At 37.2% G+C, this 21,901-nt stretch overlaps 1 protein-coding gene across 1 annotated transcript in view; it reads right to left on the bottom strand.

The window, feature by feature from the left end:
* Positions 1 to 4,472: 4,472 nt before the first annotated feature.
* The window catches only part of NXPH1 (neurexophilin 1), a 329,416-nt gene continuing 311,987 nt past the window's right edge, over positions 4,473 to 21,901 (bottom strand). The window contains exon 3 of the mRNA XM_033194882.1: positions 4,473 to 6,423. Within this exon, the coding sequence (XP_033050773.1) occupies positions 5,662 to 6,423 (762 nt within the window). The 3' untranslated portion in view covers positions 4,473 to 5,661. The remainder of the gene's footprint in view (positions 6,424 to 21,901) is intronic.

The raw sequence follows: 21,901 nt of genomic DNA, 5'->3' as shown, positions 1-21,901 counted from the left end.
AAGCATGCAGTAGCATTTCCCTGAAATGAGATTCCTGTGAAGGAATCTTGGGTAATTCTGAATTACATTATAGCTCCATTTATCCCTGACCTGCAACTTTCATATGTATCAAGCTCAGAAACAACTCTGGCCCTAAATCAAGAACGATTTTATAAAAGGTAGTTTGGAGAACAATGCTAGCTGCCACAGCAGTGTATTGGCAGAGGCAACTACATTGCATAGCTGGTTTCTGCCTGAGAGCCACCAGGGCTGAAATTTGCCACAGGATTATGAGGGGGACCTGAGCAAATAAGAGAAATAGCGAAAAGCCGAAGAAAAATAAATGAGTTAAATGAATTATTCATCTCTTTTCAATATAATGATACCATGCTTATGTTTACATTAAATGTGCTAATTTTGTATAGAAGTGTCTTCAATTCCATTTGAAAATAGAGTAACAAAGAGGAGTAACAGTTTAAAAAGTCAGTGTCTGGAGTCTAGAGGTGAGTTTTGACTCCTTGATTTATCACTTAAGAGCTGTGCTACTTCGGGCAGGTTACTTCATGTTTCTAAGCATCTGTCTCCTCTTGTAATACAGGTATGAGAGCACCTTCCTTACAGAGTCATGATGCTTAAGTAAGGGAATAGGTAGAAACAGATTAGCACAGTAAATGGTCCACCCTTATGTGTTCAACAAATATTAGCCATTGTCATGGACTTGTCGCCTTTCTCTTTTGGGTAAGGGGGTTAGTAAAAGAGAATAGCAATTGTTTACCTCTCTTACAAACCTTGTGAATATTTTTAACCTGCTTAGGCAATGTCATTTGGCCATGCTTTCTATCAAAAATTGCTATAAAATGCAAAACAAATTGATTTTGGTAATAAAACTGGACTTCAGAAAATTGACATGGTAAATTTTAGCAGTAATAGAAACAATGGTAGATTTTTTATTTAAAAAAATACCTATTTTGGGAGGCCAAGGCAGGTGGATCATGAGGTCAGGAGTTCAAGACCAGCCTAGCCAAGATGGTGAAACCCCATGTCTGCTAAAAATACAAAAATTAGCCAGATGTGGTGGTGCACGCCTGTAATCCCAGTTACTTGGGAGGCTGAGGCAGAAGAATCGCATGAACCTGGGAGGAGGAGGTTGCAGTGAGGTGAGATCACGCCACTGCACCCCAGCCTGGGAGACAGAGCAAGACTCCATTTCAACAACAACAACAACAACAACAAAAAACAAACAAACAAACAAACAAACAAAAAACAGAAGAAGCATTTACTCAGCAATAGCTGAATTCTAACAACTTCTTAAATTATTTCTTTAAATTATCACAATAACAAGGGCCAAGTTTACTCTTGTGTTTGAGTAGAAGAATTGCATTCTATTTATCCCTTTGAACTCTAAGATCAGGAAATAAAAAGCCAGAGACTTTTTAGTGAGCATGTGAACAGAGCTGTATGTCTAATTCAGTACCTGGAATTTTGGGTAACAACACCTGGCCTCTGATGGCAACAACTACTCCAGCCACCAACAAAGTCTCTAAGTCTTCCACAGTCATCACATCTAGGAGCTTTACAGTGATCTTGCAAACCATCAGTGATAAAAGGCATGTTATCACTGATGCAGAATTATAAAAGTACTTTTGGACACCTGGCTAGTTGCTTGGCACTAGTACTCCCCTAACTTAAGGCTGTTTCTCTAGACCTTGCTCATGGAGCAAATCCTAAGTAAAGCTTTTATTAGGAGGTTTCTGTCTTTCCCATCCTAGTAAACAAATTATAAATTTGTTAAGTAAAATATTCGATATCATTGCATATAAAACTTAATGATACACTGCAGTTTTAGACTGTTTGTCTTATGTACCCAACCCCCGCAATCATTCTTTCACATGCATGGAACTCCTGAGAAAATCCAGACCTTTCAGTAAGTTTTTCAGGATTTGATTCAGCCTATACTCAATTTTTGTCATCTAGAGATTCGATAAATGGTCATAATTTTTATGCAAATTATTTATTTTCAATTTTTGAATCCATATACAAATTTGCATTTTATTTGAAAAATGTAAATGAAATAAATGTAAAATAAATAGACAGTTGAACAGGTAAATAAAGGTCTAAAACTAGGTAGACCTAAGACTTGGTAGATCAAGTCTTCCAATGGTTTTTAAATACAGCCATTAGAATTTGTTTCAGACTAAAACTGGGCATTCAAAGCTGATGGTGGAGATGGACATTGCTATTCCAAAGAGCTGTTTATTGGTTAGGCTGCTTGTTACATATAAAGCAGTGGGAAAAAAAGTGAAAAGAAAACACTTTCTCAGGCTTCTCATGATTTTTTAATCTATTCTGTGCAAAAATATGGCTTACAATTTATTGCTGAAATATAGGAACCTAAAGATTCCCAGTCCACACTTTTAAATTTAACAAGTATCTCAATTACTTGCAAAGTGATCACTTCCAGAAATTTACTATGTGCCAGGGATGCCCTTCCACCTGTTCAGAGAAATTCTCCCAAGAATCATGGACCCAAAAATGCCCAACTGAGAACATAACATGACAATTCATTGTTTTTGTTTCATAAATAGATAAACCAGTAATTTGTATCATTTTTCTTCCATGAGGCAAGAAGCTACAACAATCATTACTTTATAATAATTTTGATTTTACTAAATTGTTTTTGAAATGAACAATGGGAGATGACAAACCCATGGTTTGCATCAGATACTAACCATTTCCACCTGGAAAGTTTTTTTTGCTGTACTTCAACAAGGGCGTGAAATAACATTTAAGATTCTAGAGAATGTTATTTTCTTAGTATTGCTTAAAGTTTATTTTTTTCCAAATAACAAAAGCATTTTCTAACACAGTTAAAACTTAACCAGTGTGTTTAAATAACAAGTGGATCTAACAGTTTTCCTCTAAGCCTTTGATCTTGATATTGATCATCTTCCTTCACCCATTTCTGTGTCTAAGAAAGGAAGAATATAATGGGTGCAAATACATTTCTTTGAATCAAAGTTCTATATCATAATAATTTTTCTCTATTACAGATAGAGGTGGTGTTGTTATAAAAGTTCTGGATGAGTGTCTACCGGCCCAGAATAAGGGTCCTGAAGGTTTGGATTTTTTTTAAATCAAAATGCTTGTTGGAAGTTTGCTACATCTTTTCTTATTGTTTTTCTTCTAAAGAAAATCTCAGTAAAACATTTCAGTCTATGAATGTTAGTTAACTGTGTTCTGTGTTTATAAAACTGTATAAGCTACATTTCATTGGGAGGTTAGAATGCAATATAGAGGGTTGGAGACTGAAGCACATTTTTATCTCACTTTGAATTTTGGATTACAAAATGACAGATTAGACCATACAATGAGAGTCATAGTCCACTAATCAAATGATCCTTTAAAAATATATGTATTTTTTTCCTTTCTCACTTACTCTTACGTTTGCTAAGAGCCAACTAATTCCTAAGTAATGACTTTTGATAAATAAACTCCAGAATGACAAGATTTATCTATGACAAGTATGTTCAGCAGCCAGGACTCATTAAGCTCTTATTGCCTGTTGTGCCAGAGACGCTGTTCTGACAGTAGCTTCTAAATTCCATGGTAAATTAATTAATATATTGATATAAATGGTCATCTAGATATTTTGCAGCATTTCAAGAAATGGACATTTAACAGAGTAATGGGTGTTCGATTTGCAGTTGACTCTCGTTAATCAAATCGGCTAGTGAGTTCTCACTTTAGAACTCTGGTTTTGTTTCTCTTGCTGTACTTCTATTATTTTCTATATGAAAACGGACTTATTTCTAAGTACCATGAGGGGAAGATAATGAATTTGTGTTCTTAAGTTGACATCTTTTGTTAACCTCTGAAACACTTCAAGTTCCGATTCCTAATTCGTGGCTTTAGAAATTGATCACCTCACATATTTTTTCATCTGGTTATTTTGCTGAGATTGTGTACAGCAATTATTTTTTAAAATAAAGTTAATGTCCATAAACAATGCTATATATATACATATATATCCAATCTGCTATAGGTACATTGAGCATTGAAGCCCTCCAATGTTATCACAATTTCTTCAGTTGAGTTGAGTCATTACAGTATAATCAGGAAAATTCAGCCACAATCTTCAGGCATCTTGACTCTTTTAAAGTAAAAAGAATGCCTTCACTTCTTTTCTTCTGCTAAATAAAGACTGGTCAGGAAATAATTCAACTACATATAATTAATTTAGGAGACCTCAATTATCTCCTTATGTTCATTGATTTTTGGTATTCTTGAATAGCATGACAGCAAACCAAAAATGTGTGCGTTTCTATATGCCACAAATACCCCAGGCTTCAGATTGAAACTCTTAAGTTGTTTTGACTAGGCAACTAACAGCAGTTTAGATAGTTCTGTACAAATTTAGAGATGCAAAGCCGTGACCGTATTCCAGCACATTCTTCTTGTCAGAACCATTTAAATCACCATCTTACACAAGTACATATTGAAACTCAACTTTAAGTGTTTTATTTTTATGTACATTTCATTTTGTCCAGAAATAAAATATCTAAATACAGACAGACTGTAATGTTGTATATGTATAGCTTTCAACAATACTTGATCTGAATAAATGCTCTGTACATTAAGTTTGTCTTTTTAATGGAGTTCACAGCTACATTGATAAAATGAATTCCTCATATGCTTTTTTCTTAACCAATAACAAGCAGAGAGACAAGTACAAGTTAATAAGCAGCTCAAATAACACTTGGTTAAACTATGTACAATACAAACCATTCATACAAATGAAGACTAGGATATTGAATTTGTTACAATATGTGTAGTAAAGATAAGACAGACACTTATAACTTACATGGTGTCTGCCAGGCATTTCCCTTCTTATATAATGATCAGAACTTATTTTAAGCAGCTTTAGCTGGTCTCAACTTCACAAAAGTCCAATGATTAGTGATGAAAGTTGTTATACCAATGTCTGCCCACATGTAAATTCCAAATGTTTGCTCATCTTTACTGAGAACAGGCCCCTTTCATAGAAAAAAAGAGCCATCTTGGACCACCTTGAATGTGCCTACTGTATGCTGGAAAAAAGTTACTACATTTTGTCGTGTTTGTAAAATAAAGAATACTGAGCTCTAAAGACACATTTTTCCATTTTAACAAGCAGATACTCCTACAGTAGTATTTACCAGTACAGCTACTCCAAGCAGTAGGAATGCATGAGTGGGGATTATTGATTAGCATGTACTCAAGACTTTAAAAGAGATTTCCATAACAGCAAGTGTTAGAAACATTCTCCGTCTAGTTAATCCTTCTGTTTGATGATAGTTGATCCCTGAACCATTATGAGTCAGACAATGAAAGCCCTCTCAACAGGAATCACGATAGATGCAAGCTGAAATGTGCATGACAGTGTGTTTGTGTACCTCTATATGTGAGAGCATGTCTTCAGGTGTGACTTCAAAACCTGTGATGATTTACAATTATACTGAGGGATGAAGCTGACTGGGCAGAAATTACATCAGATTGTTTTCCACTAGTGTATTTGCAGCCAGTTGACAAGAGCAGCAGTGTAGACACATTCCAGGCAACAGATGTGACCTTCTTCTTTGAGGTGTCAGCCCTGTCATATGACCTTTAATTCCTCAGGCTTTAGTCTCACCCCCATGTTCACCTTCATCCCGAGGGGAAGTAAGGTGTGTCACTGTGGTAGTTGTAGTCAGGGCACACTTTCTGTACCAGTTTATAATCTGTACTATAAAAGGAAATGTAAATACAGATCACCTTAAAGGGCTTGGAGCAGAGCCAGGATACATGACTTTGGGTCTGCTCCTGGTAACAGGTTTTTGAAGGGTCATAATTGCAGAGTGTGTTCTTGGTAGCCTTGTCAACCTTTTCATATTCAATGCGACAATTGAAAGACTTGGAATCTTTGGCATCAATCACAGTTTGTTGTGCCAAGTCAAATTCCACGATTTTTGTAGGGGGTACCAAGCTGACAGATACATTCCCTTGACCAGTTGAATTATGCCTGAAATAAACACTAAATGTTCCATTGCCATGATCTACAATTTTCCCAGTTATCAACAGGTTCAGCTTCACTGTTTTGATGTTGGAATGAAAATCGCCCCATCCAAACATTTTCTTAAACTTGCCCGTTTTAACAATGGGCCTTCTCTTGGCCCTGGGTCGAGGCTCTTGAAGGTCTGTGGAGTTCCTCAGCCAGTCCCAGAGGTCTTGCTCAGAATAAGGTTCTGGGGTGTCATATCTCAGGTCCAAATCTGTATCGTTCTCTTTGCCACGAAAAGTCTGTGACAAGAGTCGGCTGATAGACAAGTCTTTGCCGCTTTCTGTCCATATATGCTTTAGTGTGGATTTGCCACTTCCTGATTTCAGAAGTTCTGACTTTCCACCGTTCGTTAAATTGGCACATGTGACCTGAAAACAGAACAGAAAAATGGCATTTACATCTCTGCATCTGAGAATAACACCGAATGCATAGATCCAAGCCTTCTCTGAGTCTCAGAATTAAATAATTACACTTTTTTTTTAAAAAAGCACCGCATCTGAGAAGAACACCCAAAGCACAGATTCAAGCCCCCTCTCCCAGAGTCTCAGAATTAAATAATTACATTTTAAAAGCACCATCAGCATCTGGCCAATATTTATTAATATGTGATAAAATACTTCTATTTTTGTATAACAATGGAAGAAGGGAGATGTGGGTGGAAAAACTACTAAATATGACCTAAAAATTATATAAAACCATTGGTTAATGGAAGAAAAGGCCACCCAGCATGAATAAAGCAAAATGAATTCAAATATAAACCAAACTAATTACTTCTTAGCACAAAAATCCAAACTTTTGAAATCAAATTTTATAAATCATTACGTTCTTTTTCTATTTCAAAATTACCCTAATCTTTAAAACTGTATGATTCTCTGGACACAGAGAGGAAGACAGCACACTCCAGAGCCTGTTGAAGGGTGGAGAGGTGAGGGGAGGCAACTTAGAGAACAGGTCAATAGGTGAAGCAAAACACCATGGCAAATGTATACTTAGGTAACAAACCTGCATATTCTGCACATGTATCCCATTTTTTAGAAGAAATAAATATAAACTGTGTGATTCTCAGACATATGTCAACTGACACCCTTTAGACTATTTAGTTATCCATATTATAGTCATATTAGAAAAGTTAGTTTTGCAAAGGGACTCCAGTATATTTTAACTGATCAAAACAATGTTTACTACCACCTATAATAAGCAAGGAATATATTGAATAAGACAATTTTTTACCTTGCAGGGCTTATCATGTGGTCTAGAAAAGTGACTTTTAGTAATTGTCAAGTCTAGAAAAACCAACAACATGCGGTCAATGACTGAGAGGTCACTTTAGGGTGGATTATGGGAGTCACATGCAGACACTGTTCTCCTAGGACTCCAAGATTATTTCTTAGGAAAGAATTTTATCTCAAACTGCACAGAGATACAGAAGAACCAGTGACCACAATGACCACATTGGCCTATAGTTAAAGCAGTAACTTCTTATCCTGACGTGGAAGAATCAAGGACAGGAGCTAACAGAACTAAAGACCCACAGGAACTAAAATAGCCAATACCAGTAAACCACTCAATATGCGGACTTGTTGTTTTAAGGTACGGCTGTTGAATGGAGTCCCCAGCCACCCATTAAAAAGCCACATTTCACAATAAACTTATATTGCCATGCCCCTGGAGAACCAGTTCTGAGTCTTGTCTCAGATACCAGCCTGATTACTACTCGGCAGCTTCATTGGACCCCCCATTCTCCTTCCAAACTGTTCTTACAATGAATGGTCATTCCTGGAAAGCTTTTTAAAATTCAGGCCCATTAGGAATTCCAGAGACACTTCCCTAGACTTAGCTGTGTGGGACTCATGTTAGGATACAAAAGTGACCTGAAAATAGCATTTTAGTCAACCATTTGTTGCTGAAAGGATGTGTTCTCAATCTCTGGGGAGCAAGACCATAAATTTTAGAGCCAGACTCCCTGGAATTCCCTCCCAGCTCTGACACTGCCAACCTGTGTGCCCTTGGTCAAGTTACTTAACTTCCCTCTGCCTCTGTTTTCTGAATCTGGAAAATGTAGGCAATATGATATCTACTTCATAAATTTGGGAGGATTGAATGAGTTAAAACAGGTAAAACCTTCAGGACAGTGGCTAGCATTTGGAGAGGGCTCAATAAATGTAGCTAGTATTGTGAATACTAAGCTGATGTTTGAAGACAATTAGAGAAAGAACCCAAATAATACATATGGAGATCTTGTCTGGGAGAAGTTTTTCCCAGGATTACACAGCCAAGTGCTTGGAATGTGTGTGTGGCGGGGGGTGGGGGGCGGGGGGGAACGGGCTCCCCCAGGGACATGGATGCAGAGAACTTTGGTCATCTAAACTAGAACAAAAGCTCTTAGATCTTGTAATCCTTCTTTTCAAGCCAGGAAGTAGTCTCCTCTTTGCCTTCTTCAAATTGAGGTAATGTGAGTGTAGTTGGACTATTCTCGCCACAGAAAGAATACCAGCTGAAGCTGTAATCTTCCTAATAATGCTGAGCTTAAAAACCCTGAAAATTTGTCTCCATGAAAATTCATTGCATCTGAGATAACAGGCAACTTCATCATGCGTTCATATCCCGTGACAGCACCTTGAAAAGTCAAAACTGAAACTTTGGGTAGGTAACCAAAAAACTGTCAACTCTTTCAGGCTGCTAGCTTGAGTACAGTTACATCTGCTGTGATCCCCGAGGCAATGGTAATGGCTTCATGGAAAGATGCAGAGGGTCATTGTGTGCAGAGATGAAGGAAGAATAGATAACACTGACCAATGGAGAATTAGACTCTGGATTATTGTGGGGGCAAGGTCACATCTAAGAGAAACACAGACCAGACTCGTGTATACAGTCAGTCTTTATAAAGTGTCAGCTACCCACAAAGAGCAAACACCCTGATGTGGAGTCAAATATGGCTATCAGATGGCCACTACTAGTCTTGAGGGAAATATAGGAAATTGAGAGAAGGTTATCTTTGCTGCCAACGTTTTATTAGTTTTAAGTACTTCCCCTTCACTTTTGCTTAACCCTTGCTTTGGTATCTCTTCTTTCCCCTATGTACCCAAACTCTTTCCTGTTTACAGATTTTCTTCATACCAAAATATTATCCCAGAAATGGACTACATTCAAACAGTAGAAATGACTAATAACAGCAAAATGGTTGCTTTAGCACAAGTAATTTTTAATAAGAATTAAATATTAATTTCCAGTAGGATAAAGTTGAGAGGAAAAATATTCCTTGAGAGAAGAGGATTATGTATAGGAATATATAAGTTTTCTTAAGGAAAAAGCATTAAATTTCCAATCTATCCTGACAATAAAGCCATTGCATTAAGGAAAAAAATGCTTACTCTCACATCAAAAGTATAATCCCTTGCAGTTCCAGAGTTAGTATTTTTCATTACAGTTATAAAGCTAATAAAAACAACTACAGCTTTCCCACTAATTTTCTGAAGGTATTGCATTTCAGAAGATACTATTTTTCTATAACACAGAGTAGCTATAATGTAAAATTTAAAACTAACATTAATCAGTAAAAATAATACATACCTTTGGATTTGGGAGAGTGTGTGTGTTTTAATAAAATCTAATTGATTAAACATCTGAATCTGCACTTGCCTAGTTACATAAGCATTGCCCTTATCACAGTTCCTACATTTATGCCTCAGTATAAAACAAATACATGTGTATCCTCTTCTCTTGTTTTTGCTGGGAATTATATAGACAATTTCCCATAGTTTGTGTAGCAAAAAGAATAAATAAAGGCATGCATTTAGCAGTGACTTAGTACTTACATCTCAGCATAAGCACAGGGCTATACTGAGATGCTTTCATGATGCACTGGCTAATGAAGCAGTAATGAAATTATCCCAAAGAAGGAGGAGAAGAGGGATTTACAGTTCAATTTACCAGTAGCATAGGGGGAATGAAAGGAAAACGTGGAAGTAGTGAATATGGTTTCAAGAAGGAAGAATCAATCTATTCAAAAGATGCCAAGACTCCTCTGACAGGCAAACAAACCTCTGATTTTCAGGTAGAATAGAAAATGTTTAGTTCTAAATTATGTTATCCACAGCTGTAGTAATGAGCATGCACTCTGGAGTCAGACTGTCCGAATCCCAGTCCAGGCTCTGATCTTTTAACAGCTGTGTGATGTGGGCAAGTTACTTAACTTGTTTAAGTTTCACTGTTTCTCTCTTCTAGGGAATAGAAGAATAATATCAATCTTCTTCACAGGGCTGTTATGAGCATTAAATAGGGCACTCCATTTAAATTACTAAGGACAGTACCTGGAACACTGTTCAATATTAGTAGCCCTAGCTGTTGTCACCAGATATTTTTACCTCTGAATCTCACTACATAATATTTTATGTAAATTATTAATTTGTAATTGGATTTAAAAGCATAAAGCATTCTTGAAAGAAAATCTCCCTTCAATATAACCACAAACTTAAAGCAAACAATTCAAAACAAAGCATGCTGTCGGGGAAAGCGGGAAGAAGAAAACGGAGAGAAAATGAGCATAAAGTTTTAATCAGGTTGAAATAAATTCTAGCGATCTGCTGTACAACATTGTACATATAGTCAGTACTGTCTTTTACAGTTTAAAATTTTAAGAGGGTAGAACTCACATTAAGTGCTTATACCACAATAAAATATTTTTTTAAATTTATATTAAGGATAGCATCGATATATATTGAACTCTAGACAAACATGAATTGAAATGCTGAAAAGGAAAGAAAGCAAGCATTTATTTTTGAAAGTGCTGCTGTGACTATCTAAAAAATATGGCAAGTAAAGTAAGTGGTTGAACTCAAGTTAACAAAGGATGAGCATAAATTTAGCTATTAAATAGCTTAGCTTCCAAATGCAGTGAATTATTTGCCTTCAGTGATATAATGGGAACGGCTTCAAGTGGTGCTGTCAGGAAGCCTCTCTGGAACATCTCAGTGTGGGTAAAGAATCAAAGCAGGTTTCAGCTGTAATCATCATTAACACTGTCTTAAATATTCCTATTCCCTCAGTCCTTGCTTTTTACTTAGATTGGGAAGGGAGTAGGGCAATGTCTAAAAGAGAATGTAAATCTGGAAAAACCAGGAAGGTTCTTTAGCAAAGTCCCCAGAGCTGTTCAATACTAACAACTCCAATTTCTTTTGTCCTATTTACAAAATAGCTGTATAGTGAGACTACATGAATATTGAGTGGAATAAAGAAATGCAAACATAAATGGCACACGGTCCTGGCTCTCAAGAAGTTTATAGTCTACTGGAGGCATCAATTAAGCCATCACAGTGTGATGCGACCAGCACTATGTGTAACATTCTGGCAGTCATCGTCAAAGTTGAAAGGTAGAGAAGGTATAACAAAAGAGATGATCCTTAGATGTAGCAGATAAAAGAGGCTTGGTAGTCGAACAGCTAGTGCATGGGCCAGAGGAGTTCTTCCAAGAATAAAGAACAGGGCCGGGATGGTAGCTCACGCCTGTAATCCCAGCACTCTGGGAGGCGGAGGCAGGCGGATCAAGAGGTCAAGAGATCGAGATCATCCTGGCCAACACAGTGAAACCCGTCTCTACTAAAAATACAAAAAAAAAAAAAAAAAAAAAAAAAAATTAGCTGGGCGTGGTGGCACGCACCTATAGTCCCAGCTACCAGGGAGGCAGAGGCAGGAGAATCGCTTGAATCCGGGAAATGGAAGTTGCAGTGAGCCGAGATCGTGCCACTGCACTCCAGCCTGGCAACAGAGCAAGACTCTGTCTCGCCGGGGTGGGAAAAAGCAGACAGTTCAAAAGCACAGAGCAGAGAAAGGACACGTCAAATGTAAGAACGAAAAATAACTTGTTATTTTCTAACTAAAATTTATATTCATAGACAAACATCTCTCTACTCCACCCAACCCCACCCCCAGTCTCTGGTATCCACATTTTACTCTGTTTTTATGAGTTCAACTTTTTTACACTCCACATATAAGTGATACCATGCTAAAACAGTAGATTTTAAGCATTCTCACCACATACAAAAAATAAGTATGTGAGATAATGCATATGGTAAATAGCTTGATTTAGCCATTCCACTATGTATACATATCTCATAGCCTTATACTGTACACCATAATTATATACAATTTTCACCTGTCAATAAAGAACGTGGAAAAAAAGAAAATAGCTTCTTACTGCTGAACCCTAGGGAGCATTACTTTAGAGGAGAAATAGAAGAGCTTGCCAAAAACGTGTAGAAGGTAGGCTAGGGCCAAATAGTAAGTGCTGCTAAGGCATTTAAACTTAATCTTACAGGAAATAGGGAGTCACTACATTTCATTTTGTTTTGTTTTTAAGTAGGTCATCCTGGCTCTAGAAGAATCGCTAAGTAGACATTGAAGGGTGATTTAACAGAGAGAGACCTTGAAGGAAGGGAGACTAGTTAAATAACTAATTGCCAATCCTTCATTTGAAAAAGAAGTGAACCTGAACCAAAGCAGTAGCAGAGAAAAAGAGGAAGAAATGATGGATCTAAGAGATAATTCCGAGGTAGGATTAATTCAGCTTGATGATTCTTGGCTAAAGAAAAACATGAAAAGGTTGAGAAAGTTTGCTTGCATCTGTAAGGAAAACAGTAGTAACAAGTTGGCTGGAAAATAAAAATAAATCTCATAGAAATATTAGGAGTTGAAGTGCCTGTGGGAAGTCATTCTGGTGATGCCATCCACTAGGAAATTGGGAACAAGTATCTGAAGGTCTGGAGACATGAGAGGGATGGTGATGTTGATTTTGTATTGTGAGTAGATGATATTGTGCAAGTAACGTGTGGTAATAAAGAAGTATGCTAAGAATACCTTTAAAAATGTTAGCACTTTGAGGACAGGCAGAAGAGGAGCCAGGTTGATCATCAGAAGTGGTAAGGACTATGGCATAAAGATGATTACAAAAAAAAAAACAAACAAAAAACCCTGACAACTTCTAATTAACCCAATTTCAAAAAGGCAAAGCATGTGAAACTTTTTCTAAAAACATTTTCTATATTATAATGAAAACACCAAATATACTTTCTGAGTATAATTTTCCCTGTCAGAAGTGGCCAATGCCCATTCCAAGGGGGAGCTTGCTCTCTAGTTCAATGATACCATTTGCACAAATTTTATGTGTCTCATTGTTTTAGGAACATTGAGAAATAAAGATTCTTAACATAAGTGTATGCATTTCAAAATGTATGATTCTTTTGAGACTATATAAAAATAGGAGCAAAGACAAGGGTCATTTTCTTCAGCCTTAAACAAAGACCAAGTTTGGATCTAATATCAAAGAGCATACCTGGGACAGAACCTGAGTTTGGGGCTAGAGCAAAAAAACTACCATCGGATGGTGGAAGTGTGAGCACATGAAGAGTTGCCACACTTTGGCCGGGCGTGGTGGCTCACGCCTGTAATCCCAGCACTTTGGGAGGCCAAGGTGGGCAGATCACGAGGTCAGGAGATCAAGACCATCCTGGCTAACACAGTGAAACCCCATCTCTACTGAAAATACAAAAAAAAAAATGGCAGGGCGTGGTAGCGGGTGCCTGTAGTCCCAGCTACTCGTGAGGCTGAGGCAGGAGAATGGCATGAACCCGGGAGGCGGAGCTTGCAGTGAGCCGAGATTGCGCCACTGCACTCCAGCCTGGGCCACAGAGGGAGACTCTGTATCAAAAAAAAAAGAAAAAAAGAAAAAAAAAAAGAGTTGCCACACTTTGCTCTAGCTCCTCCTCTACATGTCTTGGGACCATAATTACACACTGCTTGTTCTAACATCATCTTATAACAGGTTTATAGTAATAATGTCAATATATTATCTTTGAAAACATTGTTGAAAGACACCATTTGAGGGGGAAAACCACTTCTCGACTTCATTCCCACTTCAACTATTCTGGCCTTACGTGACAAAATGTTTACTTCCTTATATAAACAATCTTCAACTAGAAGTGTCTCCAAACATTTGTATACCTCTTTTTATAAATGAGAAATGAGATGTTTTAACTTTTACCAACCTGCATGTTTTACTATTGATCTATATTAGTATTCAATATAAACAATCTCAAGATTGCTTTGAAAATGTTATATTTATTTCACCAAATGTATGAACACAAAAATATTTAAAAAAAAAAACTTGCTTAAGCAGCATTGCTCATCAGTGAATAAGTAACCAACAAACTAGCATTGCTCTATAATTACAACTTCATTTTAGTGGTTTATGGCTACCTATGTTGAATACATGTTGCATAATATTGACTACTCTTGGTTAAGGGCACACTGTATCCCTGACATTGTAATTAGCACTTTACATATGGCATTGCATTACATTTAAACCACACACACGCACACACTCACTAACTCTGAGGTCAATACCAAAGTCTTCAGCTTACTGAAGAGATATGGAAACTCAAATAGCGTTTTTCCAAGATAACTACTGGTAAGTTACTTTTTCCTATTCCATAGCATATATCCTTTATTTTTAAAAGTCATTTTAATAATGAAATTTTACTTTACATAAAATATTTTATTTTATTTTAAAATATTTACATAAAATAAATTTAATTTATGCTTATTAAAGCATTAAACATTATAGGAATTTTATAAAAGAAAATGTAAAATATTTTCTTCATCATCAACCCCTGCTCCCTTGCAATCCCACCCCCTCACCCCCCACAAAGGTAAAACCTGTTCAAATTTTAGTATATATTGTTCCTATTTTCATTCTTTTTCATATATAAATATCTTACATACACGGTATCATATTTTGCAATTAACAAAATATCTTAGAGAAACATCTCTGCTAGCATATTCAGATATATGACCTGTATTTTATTAACTAAACATTCTACAATACACATCACCTTTACTTTAAACTTAAGTATAGATAGAATTCTATATTATGAATATGCCATATTTTTACATTTTATATATGTTTTGTCTGATAGATCCTTAATTATTACATTGTTTCATAGCCAGGTTACACAATTACTATTTTAGCCTTGATTCCATTGTTTTCTTTCTTCATTGCTGTTTCAGATATCCCACTCCTCTCTCTCGTTGAATTTTCATTTTTCTGGGTGTATATATTTGTATGATTACTTTAAAAGAAATTCATATAGGATAAAATGAGTTGTCCATACCCAAGAGTGTCTTTACTGACCGTAGACTTACATGGATAATAGTATTCCTTCATCTTTTAATTTGTTTTGCTTTATTTTTCTCTCTGCAAAAATTTTAGAATGTTCTCTATCTCAGGCACTCTGAATCTTACAAGGTAGATTACATGGTGCCCATGTTTTCACTAGACCCTTTCTTAACTAGTTTAGAGAAAGGTAGGCAGCTATTTATAGATGTGTTAGACTCTTTTTCATACAATTATCTCAAGAGTTTAGTTTCCCAAGACTATAGTCTTAAGAATCTTTGAGGGACGTTCTTTCTATTTTATGCCATGTGTATCTTGGCGAAAGATATACTCTACCATAGAGTAAGCACTTAATAAATTTCCTGTATGGTTCATATTCTTAGTTACATCTATTTTAATAGTGAATGTTAATTAACAATCAATATTTTAGGGGGACACATGGCACTCAGAGATTCCTTTCTTACAAATTTAGAGCCTGTATTTTATTGATAATACCCAAAGTGCCTGCCTTTTACATAAGCCAGAGGAAAGAAGTTAGTGTTTAAATACATCAAAAATACATTCCTTCCTGTAAATCAAAACAACGGTGATATATCACCTCACACCTGTCAGCATAAGTATTATGAAAAGGTCAAACAATAATCAGTGTTGATGACGATGTGCAGAAGGGGAACAGTTGTACACTGTGGATGGGATTATAAGATGGTAGACAGATTATGGAAAACAATATGGAGATTCCTCAAAAACTACAAATAGAACTACCATTTGATTCAGCAATCCCACTTCTGAGTTTATATCCAAAGAAAATGAAATCACGATCTCAAAAAATCTGTATTTTATGTTCATTACAGCATTATTCACAATTGCCAAGATAGGGACCTAAGTGTCCATCAAGGGATGAATGGAAAAAGAAGATATGAGCTATATAATGAATGAGAAATATGCATAATGGATGAGAAAATTATTCAGCCTTAAGAAAGAAGGAAATCCTGTCATTTGTGGCAACATGGATGAACGTAGAAGACATTGTGCTAAGTAAAATAAGCCAGATAACAGAAACAAATACTGCATGATCTCACTTGCATGTGGAATCCAAATAAGTGGAACTCAGAAACAGAGTAGACTGGTATTTGCCAGTGGCTAGCGAATGGAGGAAATTGAAAGATGTTGGTTAAAGGATACAAACATTTGATTATATGATGATATAAGTTCTGGAGTTCTAATGTACAACATGGTGACTACAGTTATTAACAATGTATTCTATACTTGAAATTTCCTAAGAGAGTAGCAAAGTTCTCACTATATACACACACAAAAATGGTAACTATGTGAGGTAATGGATATTTTAATTAGCTTGGTTGTGGTAATCATTTCACAGTGTATGCATAAATCAAAACATCACATTATAAGACTAAGTATACACAATTTTATTGGTCAATTACATATCAATAAAGCTGAGAATAAATAAATAAAGTTAAAGGGGAAAAAAAACAAGTAACAAAAAGGTACATCATTTCCTTCATGCAGAGCAGTACTTCAGGTACCACAGAGCTGCATTAACAATGGAAAAGCAGAAAAGGAGCTTCATGGCTCTCTCTTAAGCCAGTAGGCTCCAGCCTGTATTACATAGGAACTAACAGAATGGGCTTTGCAGTCAGAGATCACAGATCTAAATGCAAATTCTGCTACTTCATCATTGTTTACCCCTTAGAGCCACATTTTATCCAATTAAAAAGTTGAGACAATACCTAACTCATTGGGTTTTTGTGAAGACAAAACTAAAAAATTTGTATGTAGTGCATATCATGGGGATAAATACATGCCTGTATTTATTCTTCTTGCCAACCAAACAATGTGAAGCTATCTATATAATTCTGGGTAACAATCAGAGAAGAAGATATGCATTTATTTCCTTCATTTGTTTTATACTAAGGTATAAATATAGGAGGTACAAATATAAGGCATAAATATAGCGTTATACGCAATTTGAGCACAACATATGAGATCTATTATGCCAAGTTAGGTTATGAAACCCTCAAGGAGAAAGGAAAATAAGGCTTTCAGAATGTGCACTGCTATTCTATTCTTGTCTTCTGACTGGAAACATTACATCAGCTCAAATAGTCTAAACAAACTGAAGTAGGAATTAGCATAATTCTGACAACTCTGTGGTCATCTTTAGAGGTACAGTCACACACCTCCTGTTGATGCTCAGACAAAGATGGACTGTATATACAATGGTGGTTCCATGAGATTATAATGGAGGTGAAAAATTTCTATCACCTAATGATGTCTTGATGATGCTGACCCTGTGTAGACCTAGGCTAATATGTGTGTTTGTGTCTTCATTTTTAACAAAAATGTTTAAAAAGCAAAAAATAAAAATTTTAAAAATAGAAAAAGTTTAGAGAATAAGGATGGAAAGAAAGAAAATATTTTGTACAGCTTTATAGTGTGTTTGTGTTTTAACCTAAGTGTTATTACACAATAATCAAAAATTTTTATAAAGAAAAAAGGTACAGTATGCTAAGGTTATTTTAAAGAAAGAAAAAAGAGAAAAATAGGTGGCTGGCAAGACGACCAAACAGGAACAGCTCCAGTCTGCAGCTCGCAGGCAAGATCAATGCAAAAGGCAGATGACTTCTGCATTTCCAGCTGAGGTGCCCAGATCATCTCATTGGGAATGGTTAAGACAGTGTGTGCAGCCCATGGAAGGCAATCAGAAGCAGGACAGGGTGTTGCCTCACCCAGGAAGCACCAGGGGTTGGGGAACTCCCTCCCCTAGCCAAAGGAAGCTGTGAGAGAATGTGCCTTGAAGGATGGTACACTCTACACTTTTCCCATAGTCTTTGCAATCCGCAGACCAGGAGATTCCCTTAGGTGCCTACACCACCAGGGCCCTGGATTTCAAGCAAAAAACTAGGTAGCCATTTGGGCAGAGAAAGAGCTAGCTGCAGGAGTTTTTTTTCATACCCCACTGGCGTCTGGAACTCCAGTGAGATGAAACCGTTCACTCCCCTGGAAAGGGGGATGAAGCCAGGGACCCAAGTGGTCTTGCTCAGTGGATCCCACCCCCAAAGGAGCCCAGCAAGTTATGATCCATTGGCTTGAAATTCTCGCTGCCAGCACAGCAGTCTGAAGTCTACCTGGGATGCTTGAACTTGGTGGGGAGAGGGGCATCCACCATTACTGAGGCTTGAGTAGGCGATTTTCCCCTCACAGCGTAAACAAAGCTGCTGGGAAGTTCAGACTGGTTGAAGCCCACCAGAGCTCAGCAAAGCCACTGTAGCCAATGTGCCACTCTAGATTCCTTCTTTCTGGGCAGGGCATCTCTGAAAGAAAGGCAACAGCCCCATTCAGGGGCTTATAGATAAAACTCCCATCTTCCTGAGACAGAGCACCTGAGGGAAGTGGTGGCTGTGGGCACAGCTTTGACAGACTTTGAGACAGAGCACCTGAGGGAAGTGGTGGCTGTGGGCACAGCTTCGACAGACTTAAATGTTCCTGCCTGCTGGCTCTGAAGAGGGCAGTGGATCTCCCAGCATAGCACTCGAGCTCTGCTAAGGGACAGACTGCCTCCTCAAGTGGGTCCCTCACCCCTGTACCTCCTGACTGGGAGATACCCCCCAGCAGGGGTTGACAGACACCTCATACAGGAGAGCTCCAGCTGGCATCTGGCAGGTGTCCCTCTGGAACAAAGCTTCCAGAGGAAGGAACAGGCAGCAATCTTTGCTGTTCTGCAGCATCCACTGGTGATACCCAGGCAAACAGGGTCTGGAGTGGACCTCCAGCAAACTCCAGCAGACATGCAGCAGAGGCGCCTGACTGTTAGAAGGAAAACTAATCGAAAGGAATAGCATCAACCTCAACAAAAAGGACATCCACACAGAAACCCCATCTGAAGGTCACCAACATCAAAGACCAAAGGGAGATAAATCCACAAAGATGAGGAAAAACCAGTGCAAAAGACTGAAATTCCAAAATCCAGAATGCCTCTTCTCCTCCAAAGAATGACAATTCCTCGCCAGCAAGGGAACAAAACTGGATGGAGAATGAGTTTGACAAATGGACAGAAGTAGACTTCAGAAGGTGGGTAAAAATAAACTCCCCCAAGCTAAAGGAGCATGTTGTAACTCAATTGCAAGGAAGCTAAGAACCTTGAAAAAAGGTTGGATGAATTGCTAACTAGAATAACCAGTTTAGAGAAGAACATAAATGATTTGATGGAGCTGAAAAACACAGCATGAGAACTTTGTGAAACATACACAAGTATCAGTAGCCGATTCAATCAAGTGGAAGAAAGGATATCAGAGATTGAAGATCAACTTAATGAAATAAAGTATGAAGACAAGACTAGAGAATAAAGAATGAAAACGAATGAACAAAGCCTCCAAGAAATATGGGAACATGTGAAAAAAACAAACCTACCTTTGATTGGTGTACCTGAAAGTGACAGGGAGAATGAAACCAAGTTGGAAAACACTCTTCAGGATATTATCCAGAAGAACTTCCCCAAACTAGCAAGACAGGTCAACATTCAAATCCACGAAATACAGAGAACGCCACAAAGGTACTCCTCGAGAAGAGCAACCCCAAGACACATAATTGTCAGATTCACCAAGGTTGAAACGAAGGAAAAAATGTTAAGGGCAGCCAGAGAGAAAGGTCTGGTTACCCACAAAGGGAAGCCCATCAGACTAACAGTGGATCTCTCTGCAGAAACCCTGCAAGCCACAAGAGACTGGGGGGTCAATATTTAACATTCTTAAAGAAAAGAATTTTCAACCCAGAATTTCATATCCAGCCAAACTAAGCTTCATAAGTGAAGGAGAAATAAAAATCCTTTACAGACAAGCAAATGCTGAGAGATTTTGTCACCACCAGGCCTGCCTTACAAGAGTTCCTGAAGGAAGCACTAAATATGGAAAGGAAAAACCAGTAACAGCCATTGCAAAAACATACCATATTGTAAAGGCCATTGACACTATGAAGAAACTACACCAACTAATGGGCAAAATAACCAGCTAGCATCATAATGACATGATCAAATTCATACATAACAATACTAACTTTAAATGTAAATGGGCTAAATGCCCCAATTAAAAGACACAGACTGGTAAATTGGAAAGAGTCAAGACTTATCAGTCTGCTGTACTCAGGAGACCCATCTGACATGCAAAGACACACATGGGCTCAAAATAAAGGGATAGAGGAATATTTACCAAGCAAATGGAAAGCAAAAAGAAAAAGGTAGGGGTTGCAATCCTAGTCTCTGAGAAAACAGACTTTAAACAAACAAAGACTAAAAAAGACAAAGAAGGGCATTATATAATGGTAAAGGGATCAATGCAAGAGCTAAACATCCTAAATATATATGCACCCAATACAGGAGCACCCAGATTCATAAAGCAAATTCTTAGAGACCTACAAAGAGACTTAGACTTCCACACAAATGTGAGAGACTTTAACACCACACTATCAATATTAGACAGATCAAGGAGACAGAAAATTAACAAGGATATTCAGGACTTGAACTCAGCTCTGGACCAAGAGGACCTAATAGGCATTTACAGAACTCTCCACCCCAAATCAACAGAATACACCTTCTTCTTAGCACCACATCACACTTATTCTAGAATTGACCACATAATTGAAAGTAAAACACTCCTCAGCAAATGCAAAAGAACAGAAATCATAACAGTATCTCAGGCCACAGTGCAAACAAAATAGAACTCAAGATTTAAGAAACTCACTCAAAACTGCACAACTACAAGGAAACTGAACAACCTGCTCCTGAATGACGACTGGATAAATAATGAAATTAAGGCAGAAATAAATAAGTTTTTTGAAACCAGTGAGAACAAAGACACAACATACCACAATCTCTGGGATACAGCTAAAGCAGTGTGTAGAGGGAAATTTATAGCACCAAATGCCCACAGGAGAAAGCAGGAAAGATCTAAAATCAACACCCTGACATCACAATTAGACAAACTAGAGAAGCAAGAGCAAACAAATTCAAAAACTAGCAGAAGACAAGAAATAACTAAGAGCAGAGAAGAACTGAAGGAGATAGAGACACAAAAAATCCTTCCAAAAAAAAAAAATCAATGAATCCAGGAGTTGTTTTTTTGAAAAGATTAACAAAACACATGACTAGGCAGACAAATAAAGAAGAAAAGAGAGAAGAATCAAATAGATACAATTAAAAAATGATAAAGAGGATATCACCACTAGTCCCAAAGAAATACAAACTACCATTAGAGAATACTATAAATGCCTCTACACAAATAAACTAGAAGATCTAGAAAAAATGGATAAATTCCTGGGACACATACACCCTCCCAAGACTAAACAAGGAAGAAATTGAATCCCTGAATAGACCAATAACAAGTTCTGAAATTGAGGCAGTAATTAATAGCCTACCAACCCAGAACCAGATGGATTAGCAGCCGAATTCTACCGAGGTATGAAGAGGAGCTGGTACCATTCCTTCTGCAATGATTCCAAACAATAGAAAAAGAGCCTCAATTAAAATGCCCCAAAAAAAGTTTGGGGCATTTAACTCATTTTATGAGGCCAGCATCATCCTGATACCAAAACCTGGCAGAGACACAATAAAAAAAGAAAATTTTAGGCCAATATCCCTGATGAACATTGATGCAAAAATCGTCAATAAA

Source organism: Trachypithecus francoisi, unplaced genomic scaffold, assembly GCF_009764315.1.
Source record: "Trachypithecus francoisi isolate TF-2019V2 unplaced genomic scaffold, Tfra_2.0 Lachesis_group4, whole genome shotgun sequence".
Taxonomy (NCBI): domain Eukaryota; kingdom Metazoa; phylum Chordata; class Mammalia; order Primates; family Cercopithecidae; genus Trachypithecus; species Trachypithecus francoisi.
This window is presented reverse-complemented; position numbering and strand designations above follow the sequence as displayed.